Below are 24,021 nucleotides of genomic sequence, written 5' to 3'. Positions count from 1 at the left end.
ATGGTTCAAATTAATAACATGAAATTAAAGGATCGCGTATGAGATTGGGGTAATAACTCAGCACAGATAAAGAAACTAGTGTTATCTCAGGAATATTGTACACTTCCTCCTCCTTTCTGACACGTGCAACCTTCCTTGCTAATGTTCCCTGAGAAAGAGGCTAGGCAAGTATACCTTAAATTCAAATTGAATCTGCTGGAGACCATGTAGGTGTTAGGACCACGTCTTAAACTGGATAAATCACTCAGAACATGTCATTTTTGTGGAAATGAAAAGAAATGGAAATGGTGAAGCACTTATATATTGCATGTGAAAAGCTTGGCACTTAGATCGGACATATTTGACAGGTTTGTTTACTACATTAGACTCTGGTCAACATTTTGGACACAATGTGCGAGTGGTCGTCAACTGGGATTATCCCTAGCTAAAATAAGATTCAGGAATGAAACGAACAAGCAATTAAAAATGGAGGGTTCATAGGAATGTATAATCAATTCTTATTAGGAAAACAAGCTATGCACTATGTGCTTCTTTACAAAACTGTGCATTTTTGGATGCTGCAGATTGTTCAACTTGCAAGAAAATGTAACCTTGCACAACTCTTAAAGCACTAAATCAGGGGTCTGCAACCTGCGGCTGTCCAGGTGTTTTGGTCTATGACTCCCATGATCCCTGGCCATTGACTGAGTTGGCAGTGGCTGATGGGAATTGTAGTCCAAACCATCTGGAGAGCCAAAGGTTGCAGACCCCGGCACTAAATAATAAGAGGTACACTTCTCTTCCCTGCCCAGTACTGGGAACAGGGAAATCTCCTGCTAGAACTGTTCTGCTTTAGATAGTGGCCCTGAGCTTTGTAAACCGGGAATGGTGTCCATTGGCCCAACCACATAGCCACAACAAGGCAATTACCTCAGTGGGACCTTAGGCTCATAGAGCAATGAAAGATAATAGGATGTGGAGATGCGTTCATGAAGGAGACCTATTCATGGATTGATGCCTCCTGATAACATGATCCTTGGAGGTCAGACCATCGGCCGAAAAGGAAATGGAAAAGTTATCGATTTTAAGGCACAGATAAAACATTGATTTGAACATCTCGAAAAGCAGCTTACGAAGAAGGTGATGAAGAACCAGGCCATCGAAGATATCTTCCTCCAAGCTTCGTACAACGATGTGCTCTTGCTTCAACTCTTCGTTGATCCACTCAACCAGGAACTTCAGGGAGAGAGAAAGCATGAGACATTATCGACACTGGTATTGAAAGAACCACTGAAGGAGGTTTTTTTCAACTATCATAAGTCACCATAACTAATTATGTTTCACATGTCAAAACTATCACCTGTCTCAGAAATAGTCAGCATTATCAATATAGGGGATTTCTGACTTTGAAACCTGGAGCATGTGTGTTCTAATCCAGTTCTGTGCGTGTATTTTATTTATTTATTGTGCATTTCTTAGGCGCGTATACAGTAAGTCAATTATATTTCAATGAGTGAGTGATTTAAGATGAAATACTATCTCCCTGTTCCTCAGTTGTAAATGTGTGAAGTGGTGTAAATACATCTTTTAAGAAACTGTACAATTTGCAGTTTGGTACTGTTAGAATTATATATTTGATCCTAATTACATTCTCGTTCAGGTGAACCTCAGAGAACAGGTCTGCAGCTTTGATACGCTCCTGCGTCTTTATAATGCTCTTTGTACAGGGCTTTGCTGCTTCTTCAAGCTAGATCAACAATACATCAAATATCTGATCTATGACATACAGACACCACAACGGTTTATACAACTATAGAGTGGGACTGTCCAACTCGTGTACTAAGGATGCTTATTCAATAATGTAATGCAACATATGTGTTTATATTTTAGTACATAAGAATCAATCATCAGCTACACGAGGATTGAATACAGTATGTGAGAAACTAAGGAAACAATAGAGTGGCTCATTCTGAGCTTGTGGGTTAGGCCAAGGAAAAGTGGCTGGCCAATACCACCAGTGCAATTCAGGCTTGTTGTCGCCATTCTGTCTCCATCATATGTGTGGCATGGTATCACAAGTATGACACTGACACAAAAGATGCAATTTCTAAAACCTTTAATAACTTTGTGGGGTTTTGGAAAAACTCCTACGTTACCCCATAACTAGGATGGGAGTCAGCTCAACCATCAAATAATAAAGAAAAAAGTCTTAGTCCTGCCTGTCAAATCAAAATGGCCTATGCTAACAAAACCTAATGGTTGCATTATCTCTTGTACAAAGAGTGTGTAATGGATGTGCGTATATAAAAGGAAAATCAGTGTTCGACAAAGAAAAGATGTGGCTGAATCAGCTCTCCTCCCCACGTTTCGACAGCATGTAAATAAGGCAGTCTCTATAGGCAGGATGGCACACTATGGGGCTTGTGGTTTAACACTGAAACGGCTTGGAACGTGGATCGAGGCCCGCCTGGCCTTCCATGTTAAAGGCTCTGGTTCCAATCTTCCCCAAATAATGAAACAAAAAGTTCACACCGGTCCCCTATGTCATGCTTAAACCTCTTCAAAAACAAAAACAAATGTTCAACTTTGGTCCCCCTCTGCCGGGCTCAAACCTTTCACAGTTCAACGTTGATCCCCCTGTGCCGGGCTCAGACCTTTCACAATTCAACGTTGCTCACCCTCTCTCGGGCACAGACCTTGCACAATTCAAGATTGGCCCCCTTCTGTCAGGCTCAGACCTTGCACAGTCTAACAACACTTGCCGGGGCTCCCTTCCCCAAGCTTTTTACACCTCGGGTCTCGCTCAGTCGGGCTCAGACCGCTTTTTGGATGTCGAAGACCTTCGAATATGCAGGCGTCTGGTTCAGACCACCGCAGGCCCACTTCAGATCAGAATTCAATGTTCAACTTTTCCTCTCCCCTTCTCTCAGGGTTAACTTCATTCACTTTCGCTTTCACAGTTCATTAACTTTTATCACCTCAAACAATGTACCTTTCACAAAGACTTTCATGTTGGCTACTCCTTTTCGATGGGCCACTCCGTTACTCAGGATCGCTGATTTCACAGCTGGTTTTATCTTAAAGTTCATTCACAGTTCTGGCTTTCCTTGCGTTTCATCCACACATGTCCAATCTTCACTTGCGATATATTGTTGCAAACCTTATCTTTCTTAGCACACACCGGTCTATGAGGTCGCTTGTCAACTCACCAGCTGTGTGTGGTTCTTTCTTTCTTTTTTTAATTACAATTCACGATTCAAGGTTAGCACCACAGGCTTGGCCTCACTTCCCCAACTCTACGGTTTACCCAGGAGGGTCGCTGGCATCCTTGAAACAAAATGCAGTCTTCAACATTGGGATCTGGCCTTCTCCACGTGTGTTTAATGGCCTTGTGGAAGCAACAACCTCCTGTAGGGAACTCTTGGGGTTTTTAACCTGCTGCTCTCGTCCCTTGGTCTGTCACTTTGCTCGAGTAGGTTAACCTTCACCCCGGAAGTTCTCCTCGTACTGATGTTCCACCTTGCTCAGAGTGTGTCGCTAGGTGCCGCCTTTTATCCGTGTGAGGAGAGCTAATTGGAATCAAGTGTATGCACTTGAAGTCAAGTGCCTGACTTTGCCTGACCCGATTAGCAGGACAAGGCCAGTACGATGTTTAAGAGTTAGTCGTGTTACTCTCAGTCGCCCTCTTCCTCGGCCTAGTGTTTGTGCAAAAAGGGGAGGGGGAGTTTGGACATCGGATCCTAAAAAATAGGAGCGGTTGGATGTACAAAAAAGGCAGAATACCACGACTCAACATTGGCTGCCTCACCCCCACTTCCCAAAGACCCCTCACCCAGGTGATCCTCCCGCACTGGTCAACCCCCAGGAACTGGATCCAAAAGTGATGGGCGTGACCTGGCCACCTGGATGACAAGTCCCTGAGGACTAGCAGGCGAGACACCCTTTGGTTTCTCACAGTAGATACAGATCAGTGAGTCACTGCAATTTTGGGTTTCTGGGTGCTTCACAATGTTCATGAGTCGAATGGTGCCCATACGTTCTTGTTTGGAAGGAACACTTATAAAACCATAATGTATTGTTTTTTGAGAAGCACTGTAATCATGTCTTAGTTGGTCACATTGCAATAGAACAAAGACAACCTAGATACACTGCAGTGAGTTGATAGAAATCTCCATCCTATAGTGTGAGGGCAACATCTGTAAGAGACTGAGATAGATGTCTCGGGAGGATAGATCAATGGCAACGTGCTCGCCTTGGAAGCAAGACGATGCGGAGCAACACAGGTTCGATCCCCAGGTCCGCGCTTAGAAACCTCTGGGTGTTAAGCGCGTTATAAATAACCTATCATATCATATCATAGATCCTAGTTCAGCGGCTACCCAATGAGGAAACCCCATACTAATGACAAATGGAGAGAACAGAAGCCCTTTTCCGTCTCAAAATCGACAAACCCCTCACCCATGAAAGTTTGTCATCCATCAAATGAAAGTTTGTCATCCATCAAATGCAGACCCGGTGTGAAGTGCGAAGAAATGAGATCCATCACAGGGAGAGCAAACGACTCACAGTGATTGGCAGCAGCAAACCCTGGCGACCTCACCTGTGGAAAGCCGTGGAGCAATGCCTGAGCCCAAATTGAATTCCAACATGTCACCACCACATCAGAACAACCTTAATTGTTTGAAAAAGAACCATTAGGTCCCCAATTCAGCATTTAAGAGCTAGCCAATCCAAGAAGGTATCTTGTATAATTCAAACCCTGAACCAAAAACAAATGAAAGACCACAATCTTACACACCAATGCCGGGCCAGTTTATGAAATTCTTCCATGGCACAGAAGTAGACGGGAAACAAGCAGATGTGATTTGGAGTGATCCCTGAATACAAACCACAACCTGTGCCAATGAGGTAGAAAAAAGGATCCTGTATTTACAGAATCCCAACAACCAGACCACTGGGCAAAGTGGTAATCTGACTGGGGAACCTAGAGAAAGGTCCTGGAGAGGAGAGTCTAGTACTAAAAAATGGCCTGAGGACTAGGTCCTTCCCTGAAAAATGAAAGGGGTACCACTGGCAGGAGGGCAAGAAAATATTGTCTGCCTGAAAAGGAATCTGAATATCAATTCAGCCTGAAGTGAAGATCTGGGCGAGACCTGCTTCGAATGCTCAGAAATTCCAAGGTCTGGGAGAATCTTACAGGTCAATGATGTGAGGCTGAGGAACAGCAAGTGAAGAGAAAGCTCTTACATTTTAAATATGAATGAGGGCTTGAAATCCAAGGTGGAAGCAGAGATGTCTGGAGGAGAGTCCAAACGGTTGCTACTCTTTTGTGTTGTTGTGTGCGACAAAGGTTGGACATTTGAGACTAGGTTTTTTGAACACTTTTGTTGGCCAATAATTTGGACATTTGTGTTATAGCTTAGTGTAGCCAGGAAGCTAAGGATTTTTGGGAATAGAATTAGAGAATAGTTCTGTTAACCACCGCACTGAAGAATATTTTGCAGCTGAGGGTATCCCTCTAGGGACAAGGACTTGTAAGACTAGGCAGGGTTCGAAATTGCTGGCCGCTAATTAGCTCCTGGGATTTATGACTGGGGCATGCTAAATTACTGCCATTGGCGCCTACTGTGAGCCCAGCGAATGGGATGCCATGTCGTATTTTGACCACCAGGTGGCAGAAGATTGTGATGCTATTGAGATTAACAAATGGAATGCACAAAGACGTGCTGAGCATGCGCCCCTCAGGCAGCAGGCATATTGTTGTTTCAAGCGTCCTGGGGCAGGTTAAGGAGGCAGATGGGCATCGACCGATGCTTTAGTGCTGACTGCTGCAGGCAGAGCACACAACTTCCCTCTGGAGTCTTGCGATGCCAGTGGCCATTGCCCTCCCACTATCAGCTGCCTGTCCATCACTGTGCTGTTCAATGCACCCCAGGCACTGGAGGGTCACATTTGCTTGTGCTAACTACCATGACTCTGGCCTGCCATTCGAGGCTAACCAGTTGGTGGGGACAGGGTGTACAGATTTCGTTCAAAAAGTCCTGGTACTGCACAGCAAGGTCTGCACTGAATGTTGCACCGCGCTCTCACATTGACATCAACCATTTAAAAACGGACCATCAGTTTTTCATTAATCTACATCTTTATTTCAGAATGGAGCTAAACAACCGGCTGAAACAGATTATTCCCATTTAAACAAAGATTATAAGGCGGTCAGATAGCACGGTGAGCTAAGTGCTCGCCCCTGATATCTATGTGCAGCCTGCTGTGGCAGGTTCGAATCCTGGCAGGGCCAACTCAGCCTTTCATCCTTCCGAGGTCAATAAAATGAGTGTCACTCTGTGGGATAATAACGTCTTCTGTTATTTGATCGCTCTGAGCCCTATGGGCGCGCTATATAAGAAATTAATTATTATTATATCCACATCCGTACTGGATAAACATAGGGGTTTCCTAAAATCAATGCATTGTGTGATGAACACACTTCCCAGATCCTTGGGGTAAGGGTATTCCTACAAGCAAGTCATTCGGTGGGGGGGGCACCCAGTCTGGTTCTTTGCATTGTGGGACTTTTAGTTCTGCTTTAACCTTTGTAAATACCGGGCTTCAAGTGCCAAAATGCAAAGAAGAAAAAGTAAGCCTGAAAGAGCATCTCTTGAATGCCATGGGACATGAGGACATCTGTGCATGGTGGAAGGTCCTGGTTTTAACATCTCACTCTGCTGCTTTACTCTTCACACCCTGCCACATCCCCTCATTACTGAGTTTGAGCTATTACTACTGCCGCAAAACATGGCAAAGACGCTCATCTGCACCCAAGGGTCTTGTGCTCTGATATGCATCTTCATCTTCATAAAGCAGAGGAAAGGCTTAAGCGGGTGCATTGCAAACATGTTTCCACTGCAAGGGAAAATAGGATGGGTAAGGCCTATGTCAATAAAAAGCTCAATTAGTCAATAAGGAGGATAATCAGCAGGGAATATGGTCACAGCCCATCAACAAGTATCTGCGGAAAGTGTGCCTTAAGTCAAGCACCTATGCAATACAGAAAGAAACTATCCTCACTTTCACATGTCAGTGCATGAACTAAACGAAATGAACAGGCTGGATCCTTTGGGAGAAGCTCATCCTCTCCGGATTTGTTTTCTTGGCATGCTTGGACTTGTGGTTCCGAGATTTGTAAAGAAATATGAAAGAACACATCAAGATTGCATGAGCAGCTTCAACTTTTATACTTTGAGCAGCTTCAACTTTTATACTTTTACACGACACAAGTACTTTTACTTTGGGTAACTAACTGTCCAAGGTGTTACAGCTCCCTATAAACAGTGTTAGATGGCAAGGGTATGCTTGTTTTTCCTTCTCCTTTCCCCACTATGCAGAATTCAGTTTGTAATTATTCCAATTAATGATTGGATTGGTTTAGTACAATGTGTGCCGGTTTGAGGCTGTAGGTTGTATAGGTGGGTTATGGCCGTACCAAGGTTTGTTGTATGCCACGTCTTTCGATAGTGGATCGGAATTTTCCTGTTTGCCCGGGCTAAACCAACCCATCGCCTACCAGGGAACTAAAACTAATACGTCTCTTCCTTCCCTCCGTTTTCTTCCCATGGGACGGTTATCCTACTATCTTGCTATCAACTGACCTATATATATGCTGACAATGTGTTTAATAATGTTAATGTATGCGATAAACATGTTCAATATGCAAATATGAACCAAAGGAAGGGAGGTCCGGCAAGTCGGTGGGAAGCAGAGGTTCAAAGCTCCAGAGGAGGAAACACAACCAAACCCTTGGCCATCACGAAGGGAGGAAGGAGTGGAACAGAGAGAGAACTAGGGCCGTATGCAGTGAAGAACAGGGCCCGAAGTGCTGGAGCTGAACCGGGCACAAGGCTGCCACCTCTCATTTTATACAACCAGACGGCAAATCGGTTCCCAGTGGATGTGCATTGAACTGGGAAGACAACAGAAGGAGAGGGCAATAACACAGTGAGAGGAGTGGAGGAACATATCGAGGTTGGCTCACCCCCTTGCCTCCTCATGAACCGAGAAAGCAAGGAGGGCTCCCCGATGGCGAAGCAGAGGGACGTCGTGGGGAGCACCCATGGGGGCAGGGGCTGATTAATAAAATAACTTCAAGGAGATAGGCCCAGGAGGAACACAAAGGGGCTTGGTCCGAGCCACCTATAAGATTGGGGGAGACATTGGACGGCACGAGATAGATCGCTGCTGAGAAGGAAGAGAAAACCAGGCTCGGGGGAACCAAAGGTAAACGAGAGAAGGTGGGGGCGACTCCCAGATGCCAGGATCAAAGGGGAAAAGTAAGCCGGCCCACCAAAAGCAACATCCTCCACACCAAGAAGTACAACTGGAACGTTGCTGGAAGCAGCAGAAAGAGGGCACAACAGCCACCCACGAAAGACAAAGGCAGGGAAGCAACGAAAGAGTCCAAGAGAAAGAAGATATGGCTCTCAGTAGGGACAATTTAAAAGAATGACTCAGGGATCCGGAGGGAAGGATGATGACAGGATAAATTTGCTTCACTCAAAGAAGAACTGCATAGCTCCCTGAAGGAGGTCAAGGGAGAAGTGAGGGACTTGAGAGATAGAGTGGACAGCACAGAGCAAGGACTAGCGGAGATGTCAGAAGAGGAGAGGCAAAATAGCGAGCTACTAGAGAAGATGGCTAGAGTAGCCCAAAATCTGGAAATACAGGTGGATGATTTGGAGAATCGCTTGTGCTGATCTAATATCCAGGTGAAAGGACTCTCTGAAAACAGTTCTAGATGCAGCATGAAGAGGAACAATACAACAGTGCTTTGGAGACTTATTGCTAGATACGACACCGGCGGATATGGGGATAGACGAATACACAGAGGGGGGCGGAGGAGAGCAGAGCCAGGAGTGAGACCCAGAGATATTCTGGTGGACCGATCCTCATATGGCCAGAAGGAGAGGATATTACGGGCAGTGAGGGAACAGACAAGCATCATCATAAATGGATCACAGGTACAGCTATTTCAAGGCCTGGCTCAGTTGACTATCCAGAAACACAGGGCTATGGTCCCAGTGATGAGGGCGCTCAAAGCTCAACACAGGTTGTGGAGGGGGGGGCAGGAAGACAGTGTGCTGGAGTATACTGGGCAAGGAGGGCCTGGCACCATGTGGAGCACAGATGCAACCAGGCAGCCAGTCAATGCAACAGGTGGGGGGGCATTAGCAGAGGTCAGGCAATGAAAAAGACAAAAGGTGGGTCCTGAGAAGTTTCCAGAACTTAAGGAGATCAGGCAGAAGCCTGCGTTGGGCAGGGAGGCCATTACAGAAGGAGGCTGCTGCTAAGCAAAGAGATATACCCCACACTCTCTGCTTGGAATAGCATCTTATCTGCAGAGAATTGCAGCTAGATGGACAAAGTTCTATGAGTGGGAGGTATTTAGGGAAAGAGTCCGATGTAGTGGGGTCTCTGGCCCCAGAAAGGCTTGTGGATGATGCAGAGAGTCTTGAACTTGATCCTCGCAGCCACCGGGAGCCAGTGGAGATATTTTTGGGCTTGAGAGATGACTGGAGAGGGCCAGAGCTTCCGTATGTCTGCTACTCCAATTTTCTTCTTAGATTCTTCAACTAATGTCAGTTCATTACAAACAGGGCTCGAAATTAGGATTGGATAAGCAGGAATTACAAGCAGTGCCTGGGTATCCAGCAGTAACCGGTCACCAGGAGCAACCACTAAGGATTAAGGAGCTATTTTACAGCACTACATTAGTTTGCATGGGGAGCCAAAAGTAGCTCCTGGTAACTGTTGGTTTAAAGCTCACCAGTCCCTTCTACATTTGATTTGAGTCACATACTTGAAATAATCAGACTGACATTTGTTTTTGTAATATAAATCAATTATACTGATGGTAATACAAAAATCAAAGATAAATAGAGATTGTGAGGCCTATCTAGTGACATTACTTCACAAACAGTAATCAATTAAAAACACATTATTTAAAAATTGCATCTCAGGTGACATACTATTCCATTTATTGTACAATGACAACAGTTTCAAAACAATATGCAAAAGCTTGAAACTGGCTGTGTTAAACATTGTGAAGAGAGCCAGACATCTTTTGAATCTTGAAGTCAACCTTTCAACAAGTTCTGGGAGGGCAAACCTCTTTGCAATATTCAGTGGCATAGACTGGCTGCTGGAAACACAATCTGGATGAATTCCATGTGTTTGCATGGCCAGCACATTCAATGTCAGATACTTCATAAATTCTAAATCCATCTGCTGAAAGTTTGGCTTTGCCACCCACTGTTTGCTTCTTTTGGTAAGCTCCTTGTTGTAACAAGGCATCCTGAATATTCTTGCAGTTTTTGCTTGTTCCCTTCCAATGTTCTTGTCATGTGCAAGTACAGCCATTCTTGTTCTGGACTTCATACCATCTATGCCAAAATGCAACCTTTTAGGCCTGTATTTTAGGCCCATATTATGGAACACCTCAAAATCTCCAGTGTGACAGAACTCGGAGAGTCCCCTCATGTCTCTTGAAAGCATTTGGTTGTATACAATCTTCACAAGTGCTGTGTGAGGAGGGGAGCCTGGAACCAACCACCTTTCTTACACTCCTGCTCCTTGATCAATGGTACAACTGAGTCCCAAAAAGTTAGAAAAACTTGACATGATACTGTACTTTGATTCACTAAACAAAGCAGATGAACAAAGTACATTTCCAGCAGGCACTTTTCCAAGCATAGGTTGAGCAGACGAGGAAAATGAGTTATGGTGGTGTGCACAACTACCCTTGATCTTCAGGTCGGTGCCTTTGTCCACACGGGTAAACTTCACCAATGGTTCCCCACAAATCCTCCTATGCAATTTAGGATCACATTTAATCATTTTCATAATCTCGATCAGGCAGCAGTCGAATAGAATGTATTTTGGTTCCTTTATTAGCTAATTAATAATAATAATAATAATTTATTAGCTAATTGTCCAGAAGTACAGCTGTTTGCGATGGCGTTGTGGTGGATAAGTCCTCAACACTAAGAAGAGTGAAGTGCACATCACAAGCACAATCATCAATCAGTAGCAAAGATGCTTTAGTTATTTCTCTGTGTGATATTTCTGATTTGTCCACATGTATTGGAGAAACAGTGAAAATTGTGGGTTTCTTAAACAGCATTTTTTTTAAAGGGTGTGGATTGTGTGAGCGGTTCTGCAAGCAATTCTGAAACATCCTCTGTGTTGTCTGTTCCTTCTGGGTAATGTGTGCTGGAACAATGATCCAGGGTTACTTTTCATGGGTCACTGGTGACATTCAATTCAAATTCCAGCTACTGGACATCTGCATCATGACATTGAATCGTGCCAGGACCATGCTGAGCCTCAAAAAGGAGCTGCTCCTAAGTGACAACGGTTTGGCAAACAACACCATTAGTTTGTGCAGTTGTCGGAGTCTTTATGCTCCTCTTCTGCGTAGGCCTCTAGTTGAAGAGAAGAAAACATGCTTAATGTACAGCGCGCATACAGATTATATGAATTACAACATGAAAATGTAATATCAATTAAATAACTGAAAAAAAAATCTTTTTTTTAAAAAGAAATTGTTATGTACCCTTGTTTTATGAATTTTCCTTGAAACAGTGAAAATGGATTTGCCGACCACCAGACCAAGCTGAAAAACAACATTTTGAAATTGTATAAACCTTGAAATGTGCTCTTCCACTTAAACAATCATATATACATAGAAACATATATAACAGAATGTCACTATGGAAATCATTAAAACATATTCAATGTTTAAATCACAGTTAAAATAGATAACTGATATTTTACAATATCTTTTGTATACCTCTTGTCCATGTGTCTCTTCAATTTCGACCGCTTAAGTAGTACATAACAAATTCAAAGAACATTGATTAAATTGTTAAACAATTTAATGTTACAATATTTGATCTCACAAAGTATATCTTGAGAAAGTTAATTTAATGATTGTCGACCTTACAATATAAGTTAAAATATGTAAAAAGATACTGTTAATCGTCTGATTAACATTTTTAAATTAGTATTGACATAAAGTTGAACACTGTGTACATGTAAAATTTGAAAAAGACATATTTGAAAACTGTACCTGATCACCTTCAGAGATGTTACAAGGAGTTGGTGCGAGATCATTCTGCAAAACATATTGATTAAATTAAGGCCCCTTTAATAGGTTGTAATGTTATTTTGTTTCAACAATTCAATTTTTCGCTAAGCAGCTAAAATCTATAAACAAAAACGTACACTATTCATATAGTGAAAAGGTCTATTTTATTCAGTGACAAAGTACATTTTTCTGAAGGTTTACTTTCATTGTTGCATGTGTTTCTGCATTAAATACATCAAAGTTGTTGATCTAATGCTTTTCAATTTGCTGATAGTATTGTAAAGTATCAAAAAATAAGTTATCTTACATGTAGAAAATATACTGTTAAAAATAACTATTAGTATAAATCAATAAATTATCACTTCTCATACCTCATCCCCCAGAGCGGTTGCAGTAGGAGAATAGTATGTTGTTGAATTTCCAGGCTTTGCCTATATAACAGTAATTGTAATATTAAAGTAGTAACATCAACAAAAACGAAATTACATGTAGATAGTCGATATTGACAAATACACCTACAAACAAGTTTTTATCAAAGGCTAATATTGTACATAACAATAATCAATACGTTTTACGTTGAACTTGAACAAATAGATATTTTGTATAGTCGCATCTAAAGGAATATTCTAATAAAATTACTTCGAAGGTGAGTGAGGTTTCTGTTGACTCTGGAACAGTGGTCGATGTAGAATCACGGTCCTTTAATCAAATGTATTTATTCATACCATTGTTCAATAGAAAATTTGTATTACAATTTAGACCACATTAAAACAGATTTTAAAAGATTTGTGTATAAGTTGCTTCACCTCACCATAAGGCTGTTGGACGTGTCTGTGGTTTCCTCCATGGTAACGGTCTGTAATTCCATCAGTGCGGTCTACGTAAAGACAAACATAGTAATTTAAAAAATAATGACCCATTTTTAAAGGACGCCATGTGAGTGTGTGCTTGCAAAGGCTCCAATGGCACTGAACTATTCGAGTACTCCGAAGTGGCCATACACAAGGTAATTGAAAGTTCAAAATGTACAAACCCCAGTGCATCGTGTCACAAAGGAACCTTGTGTAAGAAAATATCAATGGAAATATTCCACAAAAACTGAAAACTGTTCACTATGTTAGCTGTTCACAGACGATTTCTATATATATTGAGTGGTCATTTATAAGACATGTTATTCAGGCAAATTTAGAAAATGGAAAAATACATAACAATTCAGCATCCACTACTCAACTGGGTCAGCATGTGCTGAAATTCAGTTGGAACTGTATTAGGAAGTAGTCTGGGGCAACGGTTTTTAGTGTACTGTTATTGTTCGTACATATCTTCTGAGAAGTGCATGCTGCAGACGCGGAATCGATTGCCCCTTACGTCATCCAAGACATCCTTGGCTCTGCTTTCAATTTTGGACACTGGGAATCCGCAGCACAAGAGGCATTTTCTTATTAAATTCAAATCCTTTGGAAATACATGCAGGACTTCACTCGGAACGTTAGCATGGCTGTTATTAGTGCAACCCAAAACAATACAAGAAGGCACTGTTGGATTGTCCCTAAGACCTGTTAAATAAATATAAATAAATATTACTATTAAAAAAGTATCAGAGCGAGTAAATCAAACTGAGACAGTCTTTTCACCATCGGCATCAGCAGACCCTATCCCGATAACCTGCGGTGTTCCTCAGGGATCCTGTGTGTCACCAACACTCTACAATGTATTCACCAAGCCCCTCTTTGACAAAATGGACCATTTGGGTATCGCCTACACGGACTATGCAGACGATGCCCAAATCCTCCTACCTCTTACTGGAGATTACGTCGAGGATTTGGCTCTGGTGAATAGAATTTATGGCATTGTTCAGTCATGGATGGCCACCCATGGACTATGTCTGAACGATGACAAAACTGAGTTTATTATCCTAGGCACCCCGACCCACCTATCTAAACTAGGCCCAGATTATGCCAATTTCACCATTGATGGAAATGACATAAAAGTAGCCAAGGAAGTGAAGACCCTAGGCTTCTATCTGGACGCTACCATGAACTTCACTAAACAAGTCAACTCCCTAGCCTCTGTTACCGCATACACGTGCAAACTAATCAGAGCTAGCAAACAATTCTTCTCCACTGGCAGCTGCCTTATTCTCGCGAGAGCCTTCATACTCTCTTAATTGGATTACTGTAACGCGCTCTACATTGGTGCCAACAAACAGATTATCCAAAAAATACAGGTACTCATGAACAATGCCTTAAGAGCAGCACTTACGATCCACAGAAATTAACACATTTCTTCCCCGAGAAGAAAATACAAATGGTTATCTACCTTTCATAAAATCCAACTTAAAATTGCCTCCCTCACATACAAGTGCCTCAATAACAGAGCACCGCCATACCTCACTGACAGAATCAGTAGGAAAACCTCTCCCAGACCGACCTGAACAGCTAACTCTAATTGCCTCCAAGTACCACGCTTCAAACTCTCCACTATTGGGGGACACAGCTTCCCAGTTAAGGCTGCGCAATTGTGGAACTCCCTACCGCCTGGTCTTAGAGAATACCAATCCTTTTCTAAATTCAGACAGAACTTGACAGACTGGCTAAAAGTAAATGATAAATAACTTCCTGACTAACACTCACTCGACTATCCACATGCTCCATCACCGCATATCCCTCCACACATTGAGTCGCCTATTATGTGTTAGTCCCTTCTGGACACCCTCTCTATGTTGTGTTGTACTGCGATAACTCTGTATCCAGCCGCTCATGCAATGCACATTGTATTTATACCTTTGTATCTCATGCACCTATCTATGTCTGTGTATTTCATGTACCTATGTAACCAAGCTGAACGTATCCTTATTGCCTGTACCCTGCTGCCCCTGGGTCTGGAGCGCATTATAAATAAAATAAATTAACAAACAAACTTTTTTATTTTATTTTTTCCTTTGATGATAAAAATAAATTACTTTTCAAAAGGCACTTAAAGCAAGCATGCATTGAAAACATGCACTTCGAAAGATTACATTTGATAACAATACTCTGTAATGTTATGGGCTAATTACACAGAGATAGAAATGCATAGGACGGTTGATGATGGTGTAGACTTTTTGAATAAAATAAAATAAGAATAGGTTGTACAGAACAGATGAGCCGACTCAGAAAGCAAGGTAAAAAGTGGAGAGCTGGTGATATCCATTGTCGATCTCACAGATGTTTTCTTGATACCTTCCACAGTGTTTATAAAGGATTACAGAAGTGCGTGTGTATGTGAAAGTCCGACGTCTTTGTTCACAGCCACCAGACCTCTATGACAATATTTGACCTCCTTAATATCGCCAGTGCAGCCCCCTTGTGATTGCACGCCCAGAGGTTTGAACTGGCATTGATAGCAGAAGGGGATGGATGTGGATGAGGGGAGCATAATAGAACCGGAAAACACAGTCAATAGACACAGACATATGTTGTTTGCAGGTACAGGGCATTCAAAGAGGAGTCTGGAGACACTGGGTCTGAGGTGGCCATGTGGATATGGGTGCCCATGCGAAAGAACCCTTTGAGGTGTACATGGTATTCAGCACCTTTAGCGTTCCCATCCTCCCAGCCTCCTTACGAGCACACAGCAACATGTGCAAACTGTCATTGATAGCGAAAGGGGATGGATGTGGATGAGGGGAGTGCGATAGGCACGTAAACATGTTAAAGCACACCAATCTTTTACGATACTCTTATATGTTTGGACGTGTTGTGGATTTACAAGAAATGTATAACAACTGTTCAGATCAACTAAGGTTTTATTTGTTTTATTTAGTTTGGTAAAGTGTATGGCAATGACACTACAAATGATAATGCTGCGGTCGAAGTACTGTCTGTATAAATCCACTGTATTGTCTGTGGTTACTAGGTAATTAATCACAAATGACTCAAAACAAACAGGCAGGTATTACTCGTCGAAAGCGAAATCCCAATCTTCCATTAATCCACCATGTAAATGCATGATAAGCCACAAGCTTGTACCACCTGTGTAAGAGATACAGAAATTGTTTACTTGAATGAACCCAATAATTGCATTTCTTTGTTTGCACTACCTTGTAAAATGTAAGGCATTGTTATGCTTTAAAAAGTACCTTTTCGTAGAAAGTACTGACAGTAATTGTGATTTCAAGGGATCAATTAGACATGTGAACGCACATTCTAGCAAAATGGTTTGGGAGATACTTCCAAGTGAAAAGAAACTCAATTGTTGGGACGATAAATCTAAAGATGAGCACTTCAATTTACAGTAACATTCTTTCGTCAGTGATCCATCTTAGTTATACTGATGTAGGGGAACAACCTATTATGCTAGACATCTCGGTTGTCAAACAAACAACATATATAGAGTGAACTTACTCGTTACTTGGATTACAAAGGTAAACTGTAGCTCGAAGTTCAAAGGACCATCATCATTCACAACACGGAACTTGTAAGGCAGGCGGCCCTGAAGTCATGCAGGTTGGTAACGCATAGCCGTGGTTGGCTCCTTCGGCAATGTAGGCCAAGCAGCCAGAATTTTCTCTGCAACAGCAGTTCACCAGAGTAGGCATAAGCTCACAACGATGACAGGTACACCAAGTAAAAATGTGTTCGATGTGACTGGTTTCCGGCTCCGACGATTGATCCTCATGACTTTCATCTGATTTCACATTGTCTCGATTTTGTTCTCTTTCAAGGATTTCCTCGTCTGAATATTCCGGCTCGTACAGGTAGGACTGAATTGTTGCCATAGTTCCTGAATAGTGAAGAAGCACAGAATCAACAGTGAAGTAAGTAAAAACTTTTTGTTTGTATACAGTAAAGAAAAGAAAGTGGTTCCCATTAACATTGAATGTTGAAGAAAGACAAGTGAAGAAACAGCCATGTTACAAAAACACATCATGAAAAGACAAGATTAGTAGGCTCAAGCTTTTAAAGTTCACAAGGACCCTTATTTACATATTGTTTGGTAAAGACATGTATACATAATATAAGTAAGGAAAAGTGACTACTTAGTTAATTCATTTTAGGCAGTATAGGTACTGGTTCTCAGAGTGTCGTACTTGGCAGATAGCTGAACAGATAGCTGAACAGTGTGTAGAAACAAGTCAGGGAAGCTCGAAATGAAATACACTGACATGAAGGAAAAAGAAACTCCAACGTTGTGTGATCAGAAAGGGTTTGTTTACACTTGATGAGGAACGAAGCGTCTTGCCATTTCCGTGGAGACACGTCAATAGATTGCGAAATTGACATGAGAAGTGCCTTGGCGTTGTGAAATGGGGCGTGAGCATCTAGTGATGTCAACATTAGGGGCTAGTGATTTGAATTAGGGCCGCATGGGCACTTGAACTTAAGGCGAATAAGATTAGCACAAGATGGCAGTACCCGACCCTTTGTTTTCGCATGTGTTAAAGTGAGAAAAACTCAATGTAAGTTGCATTAGATTTTTTTTTAAGAACGATTGATGTATGCTCAGAAATACATGCCCGATCGATTGGGCCTAACTGAACTACCCTTTTAAGTCAATCTACATCCTTTGTATTTTAATTTAATAATCACACAGTAAAGTAAAAAAAGAAACTGTGACTCCAGCTATACTCATGGATGTTTTCAAATTAAATTAACCTATTTGCCTAAAAAGAATAATCTTTTATTGAAATTAGTCTACAAAACAGTAACTCTCTTGTATATGTCTAAAAGGATGGCAGAATACAGAACAAAAGCAGTCAGTACAGCAACAACACGAGAAAGGTTACATGACATATTTTGTAAAAATGGTGATCCTGAGTATTATAAATTGTTCTCTTGCGATCTACAATAAGGAAACAAAGAAACCAATCAGTAACATACCTTAAAAAAATAAAACAGACACTGTTTTCATATTAAATAAGAAATCAATGTTACCACTTGTTGTGCAACAAAAACTGTACTGAGGTAATTGTCAATGAATTCTTGTATATACATTAGTCCTCTGTGCAAAGGTACTGATTACATATTGTAAACAGAACTTCTTGTATTTTTGTTTTTAAGAATCACTTAATTGTGAATCTTAAGAGGCCCGATGAGCTCATCTGGAGTGAAGCACGTGCCAGCTTGTGAATCCATTTGTCCGTGGGCTAATGTATGGTACCATTGATCCATGGAAAGTAACAAAAAAACAGTTTTCATCCGCACCATGTAAGAGATATTCTACCACTGGGACAGTTTTTAAGATTAAAATGAAATAGTACATGGCGGCAGGATTTCAAAAAAGAAGCGGCTGATCTTTGAGAGAGTTGACGGCAAAAGCAATGAAGAGGGCCAACAACAACTGTGAAACTCTATTGTAATATAAAGAGATGCAGTCAAGCAAAAAGGAAGAAGAGAAGCTAGTATATGTGAACACTTTCAGTGATCTGCCTAATCAAGTAAAGAAAATTGTGAATATAAATTGGAAAATCATGAAAAAAAGGTAAGTGCCCAATTGCAAAACCGATTAAAGCCTTCAAGAGGAGTAAGAACTTAAAGGATCAGATCACAGGGAATGATATTAGCCTGAGGCTAGGGAGACAGAAGACACTGACAGAAACTTGGGACATGACACAGGTAAGTGGACACACACCCTGTGGGATGTGTACGAGCTGTCCCCAGACTTTTAGAAGCAATTAGGTTGGCATTGGTTCGAGCAAGCCTTGGAGACAGATGAGATTCACTAATTGTAACTCACAAATGGTGATATATGGGATTTGGTGTCCCTGCAACAAAATATACATAGGAAAAACAGAGGGAAATTAAGATCAGGATAACAGAACACAAGAGCTGCATTACAAACCGGGTATGAAATGCGCCTCTAGTAGCCCACTGTATTGAATTCATACACACCACAGATGAACTGAAGTGGACCGTGCTATTTCAATTGAAGATGGGAAATTATCCCAATAGTGACAAAAGGAAATTGTTGTTGAAGGAACAAGAATACATTTTCTTGCCACAGTGTCGATAAAGGTCTGAACGAACAAATTGAGTGGTTGGAGCCTGCATATTTAAAGGATGGTAAATGGAGTGACGGTCTCCTTGCTCCGTTGGAGATGTTAGCCACAACATGGGCGAATTATGTGTTGAATTACTATTAGCCGGGTTTGAGTTGTAGTTTCCCTCAGAACTTGGCAGAAAGAGCAAGTGAGGCACCACAACAACTAACATAATAGCAGTGGTGTATTGAATTATGTCAATACATAGACAAGGAAATTGAGCTGAGTGGCCTCTCGCAGTGGTGCACCAACGTAGACAAATGCCTGTGCGTCGGTAAACATAGAAATAGGACACCATGTACAAAATGAAAAGCGGGTGTTGTGTTGCAATATTGGCACAGCCCCATTGGAGGTTGAGAGAATGCTGGCGCAACGACGTTTGCTGTGTTGAGCAAACATAGAAATAGGACCACACAGACACAGCACAGTGTTCAACGAGGACAGAGGGAAACCGTTACAGTGCCATCACAACTTTGCCGGTGAGTTGATCTGGTAGCATGGAACAACTGCAGATATGAATGAAGTGTAACAAGACCATCCGAATAGTTGTAGCAAAATGAACAGTTCACAAGAGCTTTGCCCTCAGTTTTGTTTATCTTGCAGACACAAGGTGGTTTATGCCGAGTTTGAAGCACAATATGAGCAGACTGAAAGAAGCCCTGTGGTAGAAACGATCCACGCAGGCACGGCATTTGGAGACCGTGTGAGGTAAACTCATTGATTGTGGATAATACATCTGTGTGACTGCCATTGGTGGCTTTAAGAAAAATTTAACATTTGTAGGAAGTGTGTCATGTAATTTTGTAGGTCTGGTACAGGTTATCCTGAAGTACTAAGCACTTGGGAAGGATACTGAGTACGTAATGACAAGTTAGACTACACTGAATGATTACACGTGGAAGTAATTTTGAGAATTACGCAAGGTACCCAAGAACTGACCTGTAACTTAGAGGGTTGGTAATACCATGGGGCTCATGAGGATAATTTAATGTAAATCTCTGAATCTGGCTCCTGTATGTCTTTTATCCCTGGTAGCCTTGGGGCGTGAGGAGTAATTCAAGATCCCCTAGGGGCACCTTAGAGGTAAACATGACGAGTTGTCACGAGAGAGTATTATGCCATAAAGCCGTAAGAACCAATGGGATATGGGTTCTTAAGAAGTGAGCAACATGCTGCGACATATATGGAGGTGACACACAAAATTATTAGAAGGGAATAGGGTATCTTGAATCCTGTAAAATGGGTCAGCTATATAAGAGAGATCTTTAAAGATAAGCAAGATGTAGTGGAACAGAGGGTAAGGTTTTTGCACATGTTAAGTCACGAGTTACCCGTATGTGGAATAGTGGGTAATTGAAGCATGGTTGCTTTAATAAGGAAAAAGACTTCATGGGAATATATATCCATGTGTTTGTCATTTCAGAGAATAAGAGAGTCATCTGGAAACACTTGTAACTGTGCACAGACTTACACTGACCAGAAGTAGTGACGGGTTGGATCTGTAATGTTGTGCAGCATCTAGTCTATACAGAGAGCTCATTTGGAAAAAACGTGCCCCTGAAGAAATTCCTGCTAATAGTTTTTAATGTATGGAGGGAAATTAAACATGTAGGGTGAATGTGGTATGAAGTTTGAACGAGTGAATTAGGTTCTGGAGGGAATTAATGACTATTTGTAGTCTGTTGAATTGCACTTTATTGAAAGCATAAGCACTTTAATAGCAAAATGGTGGTGAAGAGCCGAGGACTGCTTGTAAGATAGTGTTCATAGTACTGTGTGTATCTGTTGGGGACAACACTGTTTGGTTTAAATATTCGTCTGCTGCAATATTAAGGTTGTATTGCTGCTATTGATGTTTAGGAAGGTATCCAATGATTTTACCGAATACATTACAGAGAATGTTTTTTACAGAAAACATGAACCACAAAAGAAATACCAAAATTAGGTAAAAGGGTATGTGATGGGTGGGGTAAGGAGGTAAAATGGGTGGGGATGGGGTTGGGGTGGGTTTAAGCTCTCTGGCCCTTCTGCAGCCACCTCTCCTCTCCCCTTCTCTGCCTTTCCCCTTTATTCTGCTGACGAGGTTTCGAGACAAGTCTGATCTATGAAAGTCTCGTCAAAACAGGTCCACCCCTGTTCCTCCAAAACTATCAAGGACCACATTGACGCCTTGGCCCCTGCCCTTGCTGACTTCTGCAATCACTCTTTTGCCTCTGGAGTCTTCCCATCCCCTCTCAAGCACTCCCTTGTGCACCCCTTCTTAAGAAACCCGCTTCTGACCCCTCCTGCCCAGCTAACTATCGCCCAATCTCTATCACTCGCTTCCTGGGCAAGCTCCTTGAGAAACTGCCCATCTCCCAGCTAAATCTCCATGCTGAATCTGTTGGCAGTCTTCATGACCATCCGTCTGGCTTCAGAGCTGCCAGAAGCATGGAAACTGCTCTCCTGAACATCCGTGAGGACCTGCTCTGGAACCTTGACTCTAAAATTCCATGTGTTCTCATTCTGCTTGATCTCTCTTCTGCCTGTGATACTGTCAACCATACCATCCTGCTCAACCATCTCCGTGATAACCTGGGTATCACTGGTCAGGCTCTGGCGTGGCTGACCTCTTTCCCCTACAATCGACCCTCCCAGGTCCAACTGGGGTCTTTCCTCTCAGACATCTTTTTCTCTACCTGTGGTGTCCCCAGGGATCTAACCTCTCCCCCTGGCTATTCAACCAGTATCTGGCACTTCTCGCCCACCGCATCGCCGCTCTCTGCCCCAACTTTCAGTGCTATACGGATGATACCCAGCTCATTTTCAGGCTACCCTCGGCCTCCTCTTCTCCTTCCCTCATCTCTGACTGTCTTTCTGCTATCCAGGACTGGTGTGCCGCCAATGACCTCTGCCTTATTGCCAGTAAGACTGAGATTCTACTCATTGGCACACCCACTCCCTCCTTCCCTGCAGCTCTCTGGCCGGCCTCCCTTGGCCTTCTTCCTGTTCCAACCTGCAAGGCAAAAACCTCGGGGTCATCTTCGACTCCACACTCTCCTTCTCTCCTCACATATCCGACGTCTCTAAGAAGTCACACTACCAGCTACACCTCCTCAGAGGTATCCTTCCTTTCCTCTCCTTCCCCCAGAAGCTCACTGTCTCTAGAGCCCTGGTTCTCTCAAAGCTGGACTACTGTAACAGCCTCTATCTAAATCTGCCTGCCTCTAATCTCCGCCCTTTGCAACTCATCCAGAACAGGACTGCAAGACTTGTCCTTGGCCTCAAGCCCAGGGACCGTATCTCTCCAGGACTGAAATCACTACACTGGCTCCCAGTGATTGCGAGGATCAAGTTCAAAACCCTCTGCATTGTCCACAAGGCCTTCTGGGGCCTTGGGCCAAAATACCTTCAACTCTCTTCCTAAATATCTTCCTTCTCGAGCTCTTCGCTCATCCGCCTCCAACTCCCTCAGGGTCAGCCGTTTATCCAAGCAACGAGTTGGTGGGAGATCTCTCTCTGCTGCAGGGGCCTCCCTCTGGAACAGCCTTCCAGCCTCTCTGGAACTTGAGGAGAACCATCTCCGGTTCCGGAAGCACCTCAAAACCTTCCTCTTCGCCTCTGCTTTCTCTCCCCCTCTCCCCTGCTAAAGTTACTGAAACTGCACTGAATCTGCAACTGGGCCACTCGCCGTTCTCGGTCCTTGGCCCAGCCACTCTCCCCTGCACTGCTTCCCTGGCACCCCCTGCACTACGGGACTGTCTGTATCCCTACAGCCCCCCTTCCCAGCACTTGTCTGCACTTACTCGCACTTGCCACGAGCTGTCCCTTGTTATTTTCATGTATGCTATTAACCCTGTACTACACTTCCCCTCTTCCTTCTCCTTGCACTTCTCCCTTTCCCCTCTACCCTTGCACTTGCGCGATCTGAATGACACCTGGCCTAGTAGGATCGTTGTCTGTCTCCCCTTGTTTCCCCCCCCGCCTCGTCGCGCCTTGAAACACTTGTGTATAGGCGCATTACAAATGTCATATCATATATTATAGAAAAACATGTGGTTCCGTAAAAAAGCATTTTCTGTAATGGAATTCTTTAAAATCTCACAGATCTGTTTAGGAATTGTATTAAGTGTAAGAAATACTGTGTATTAATACACTGTTAACCTATTTTAGATTGGTGCATTATCGTTGCGTGAGATGACACTCTGATTCTACAGAAACGGCTAGACCCATAAGTATTTGTGTTTTTGTAAGGTTAGTATCCTGTAGAGGGGCTGCTTGTTTGGGTCGTTAAATAGCCCTCTTTTCTCATTGTGTTGTGAAGTAACAACATTAAACCACATGCTCCATGGAATGATATCATTATATACTGTTGACATTAATGTAAACTTCTATAAACGTGATACATAACATAATTGGATAATTGATTATGGGGGGAATCCCCTTTGAAGTGACAAAAACTTTTCATTTGAATATTTGCAGCAAGTGCTTTTTTCCCAGCACTTCTTAATTATGAGCGTTCCTAAAATGAAGGATCTATTGGAAATGACGCCAGGTATTTGTATAAAATGTCACAACTGAAAGGGGGTGCGCATCGTAATGTGTGACAGAAGGTGCTCCAAGAACTACCAGTAAGACTACGAAAGAACACAAAACCCCAAAAGATGCTATTGACACCTACAGGTTAGGGGTCCATTGTCATCATTCTGCAACTGAGTTGTGGACAGTGAACATTAAATCTGCAGGATTGTACAGAGAGCCAGGATATCACTGCAGGGCTTTAAGTGGGGAGGGACATCAGAGAGGGCGTGAGCGGAGGGGCTCTAGAAAGGGACATAGCCTAAGTAGTGACCGGTTGCATGCCCACAAAACACCAAATATACAGTACCCTACAAAAATCAAC

At 42.6% G+C, this 24,021-nt stretch overlaps 1 protein-coding gene across 1 annotated transcript in view; it reads right to left on the bottom strand.

Annotated features, from left to right (window-relative positions):
* PARVG (parvin gamma) overlaps positions 1–24,021 on the bottom strand; it is a 475,216-nt gene that overhangs the window by 336,656 nt on the left and 114,539 nt on the right. The window contains exon 4 of the mRNA XM_069628145.1: positions 1,113–1,215. Coding sequence (XP_069484246.1) covers positions 1,113–1,215 — 103 coding nt within the window. The remainder of the gene's footprint in view (positions 1–1,112; positions 1,216–24,021) is intronic.

The sequence above is a fragment of the Ambystoma mexicanum genome, chromosome 12 (assembly GCF_040938575.1).
Source record: "Ambystoma mexicanum isolate Mex_15411 chromosome 12, UKY_AmexF1_1, whole genome shotgun sequence".
NCBI classification, from domain to species: domain Eukaryota; kingdom Metazoa; phylum Chordata; class Amphibia; order Caudata; family Ambystomatidae; genus Ambystoma; species Ambystoma mexicanum.
This window is presented reverse-complemented; position numbering and strand designations above follow the sequence as displayed.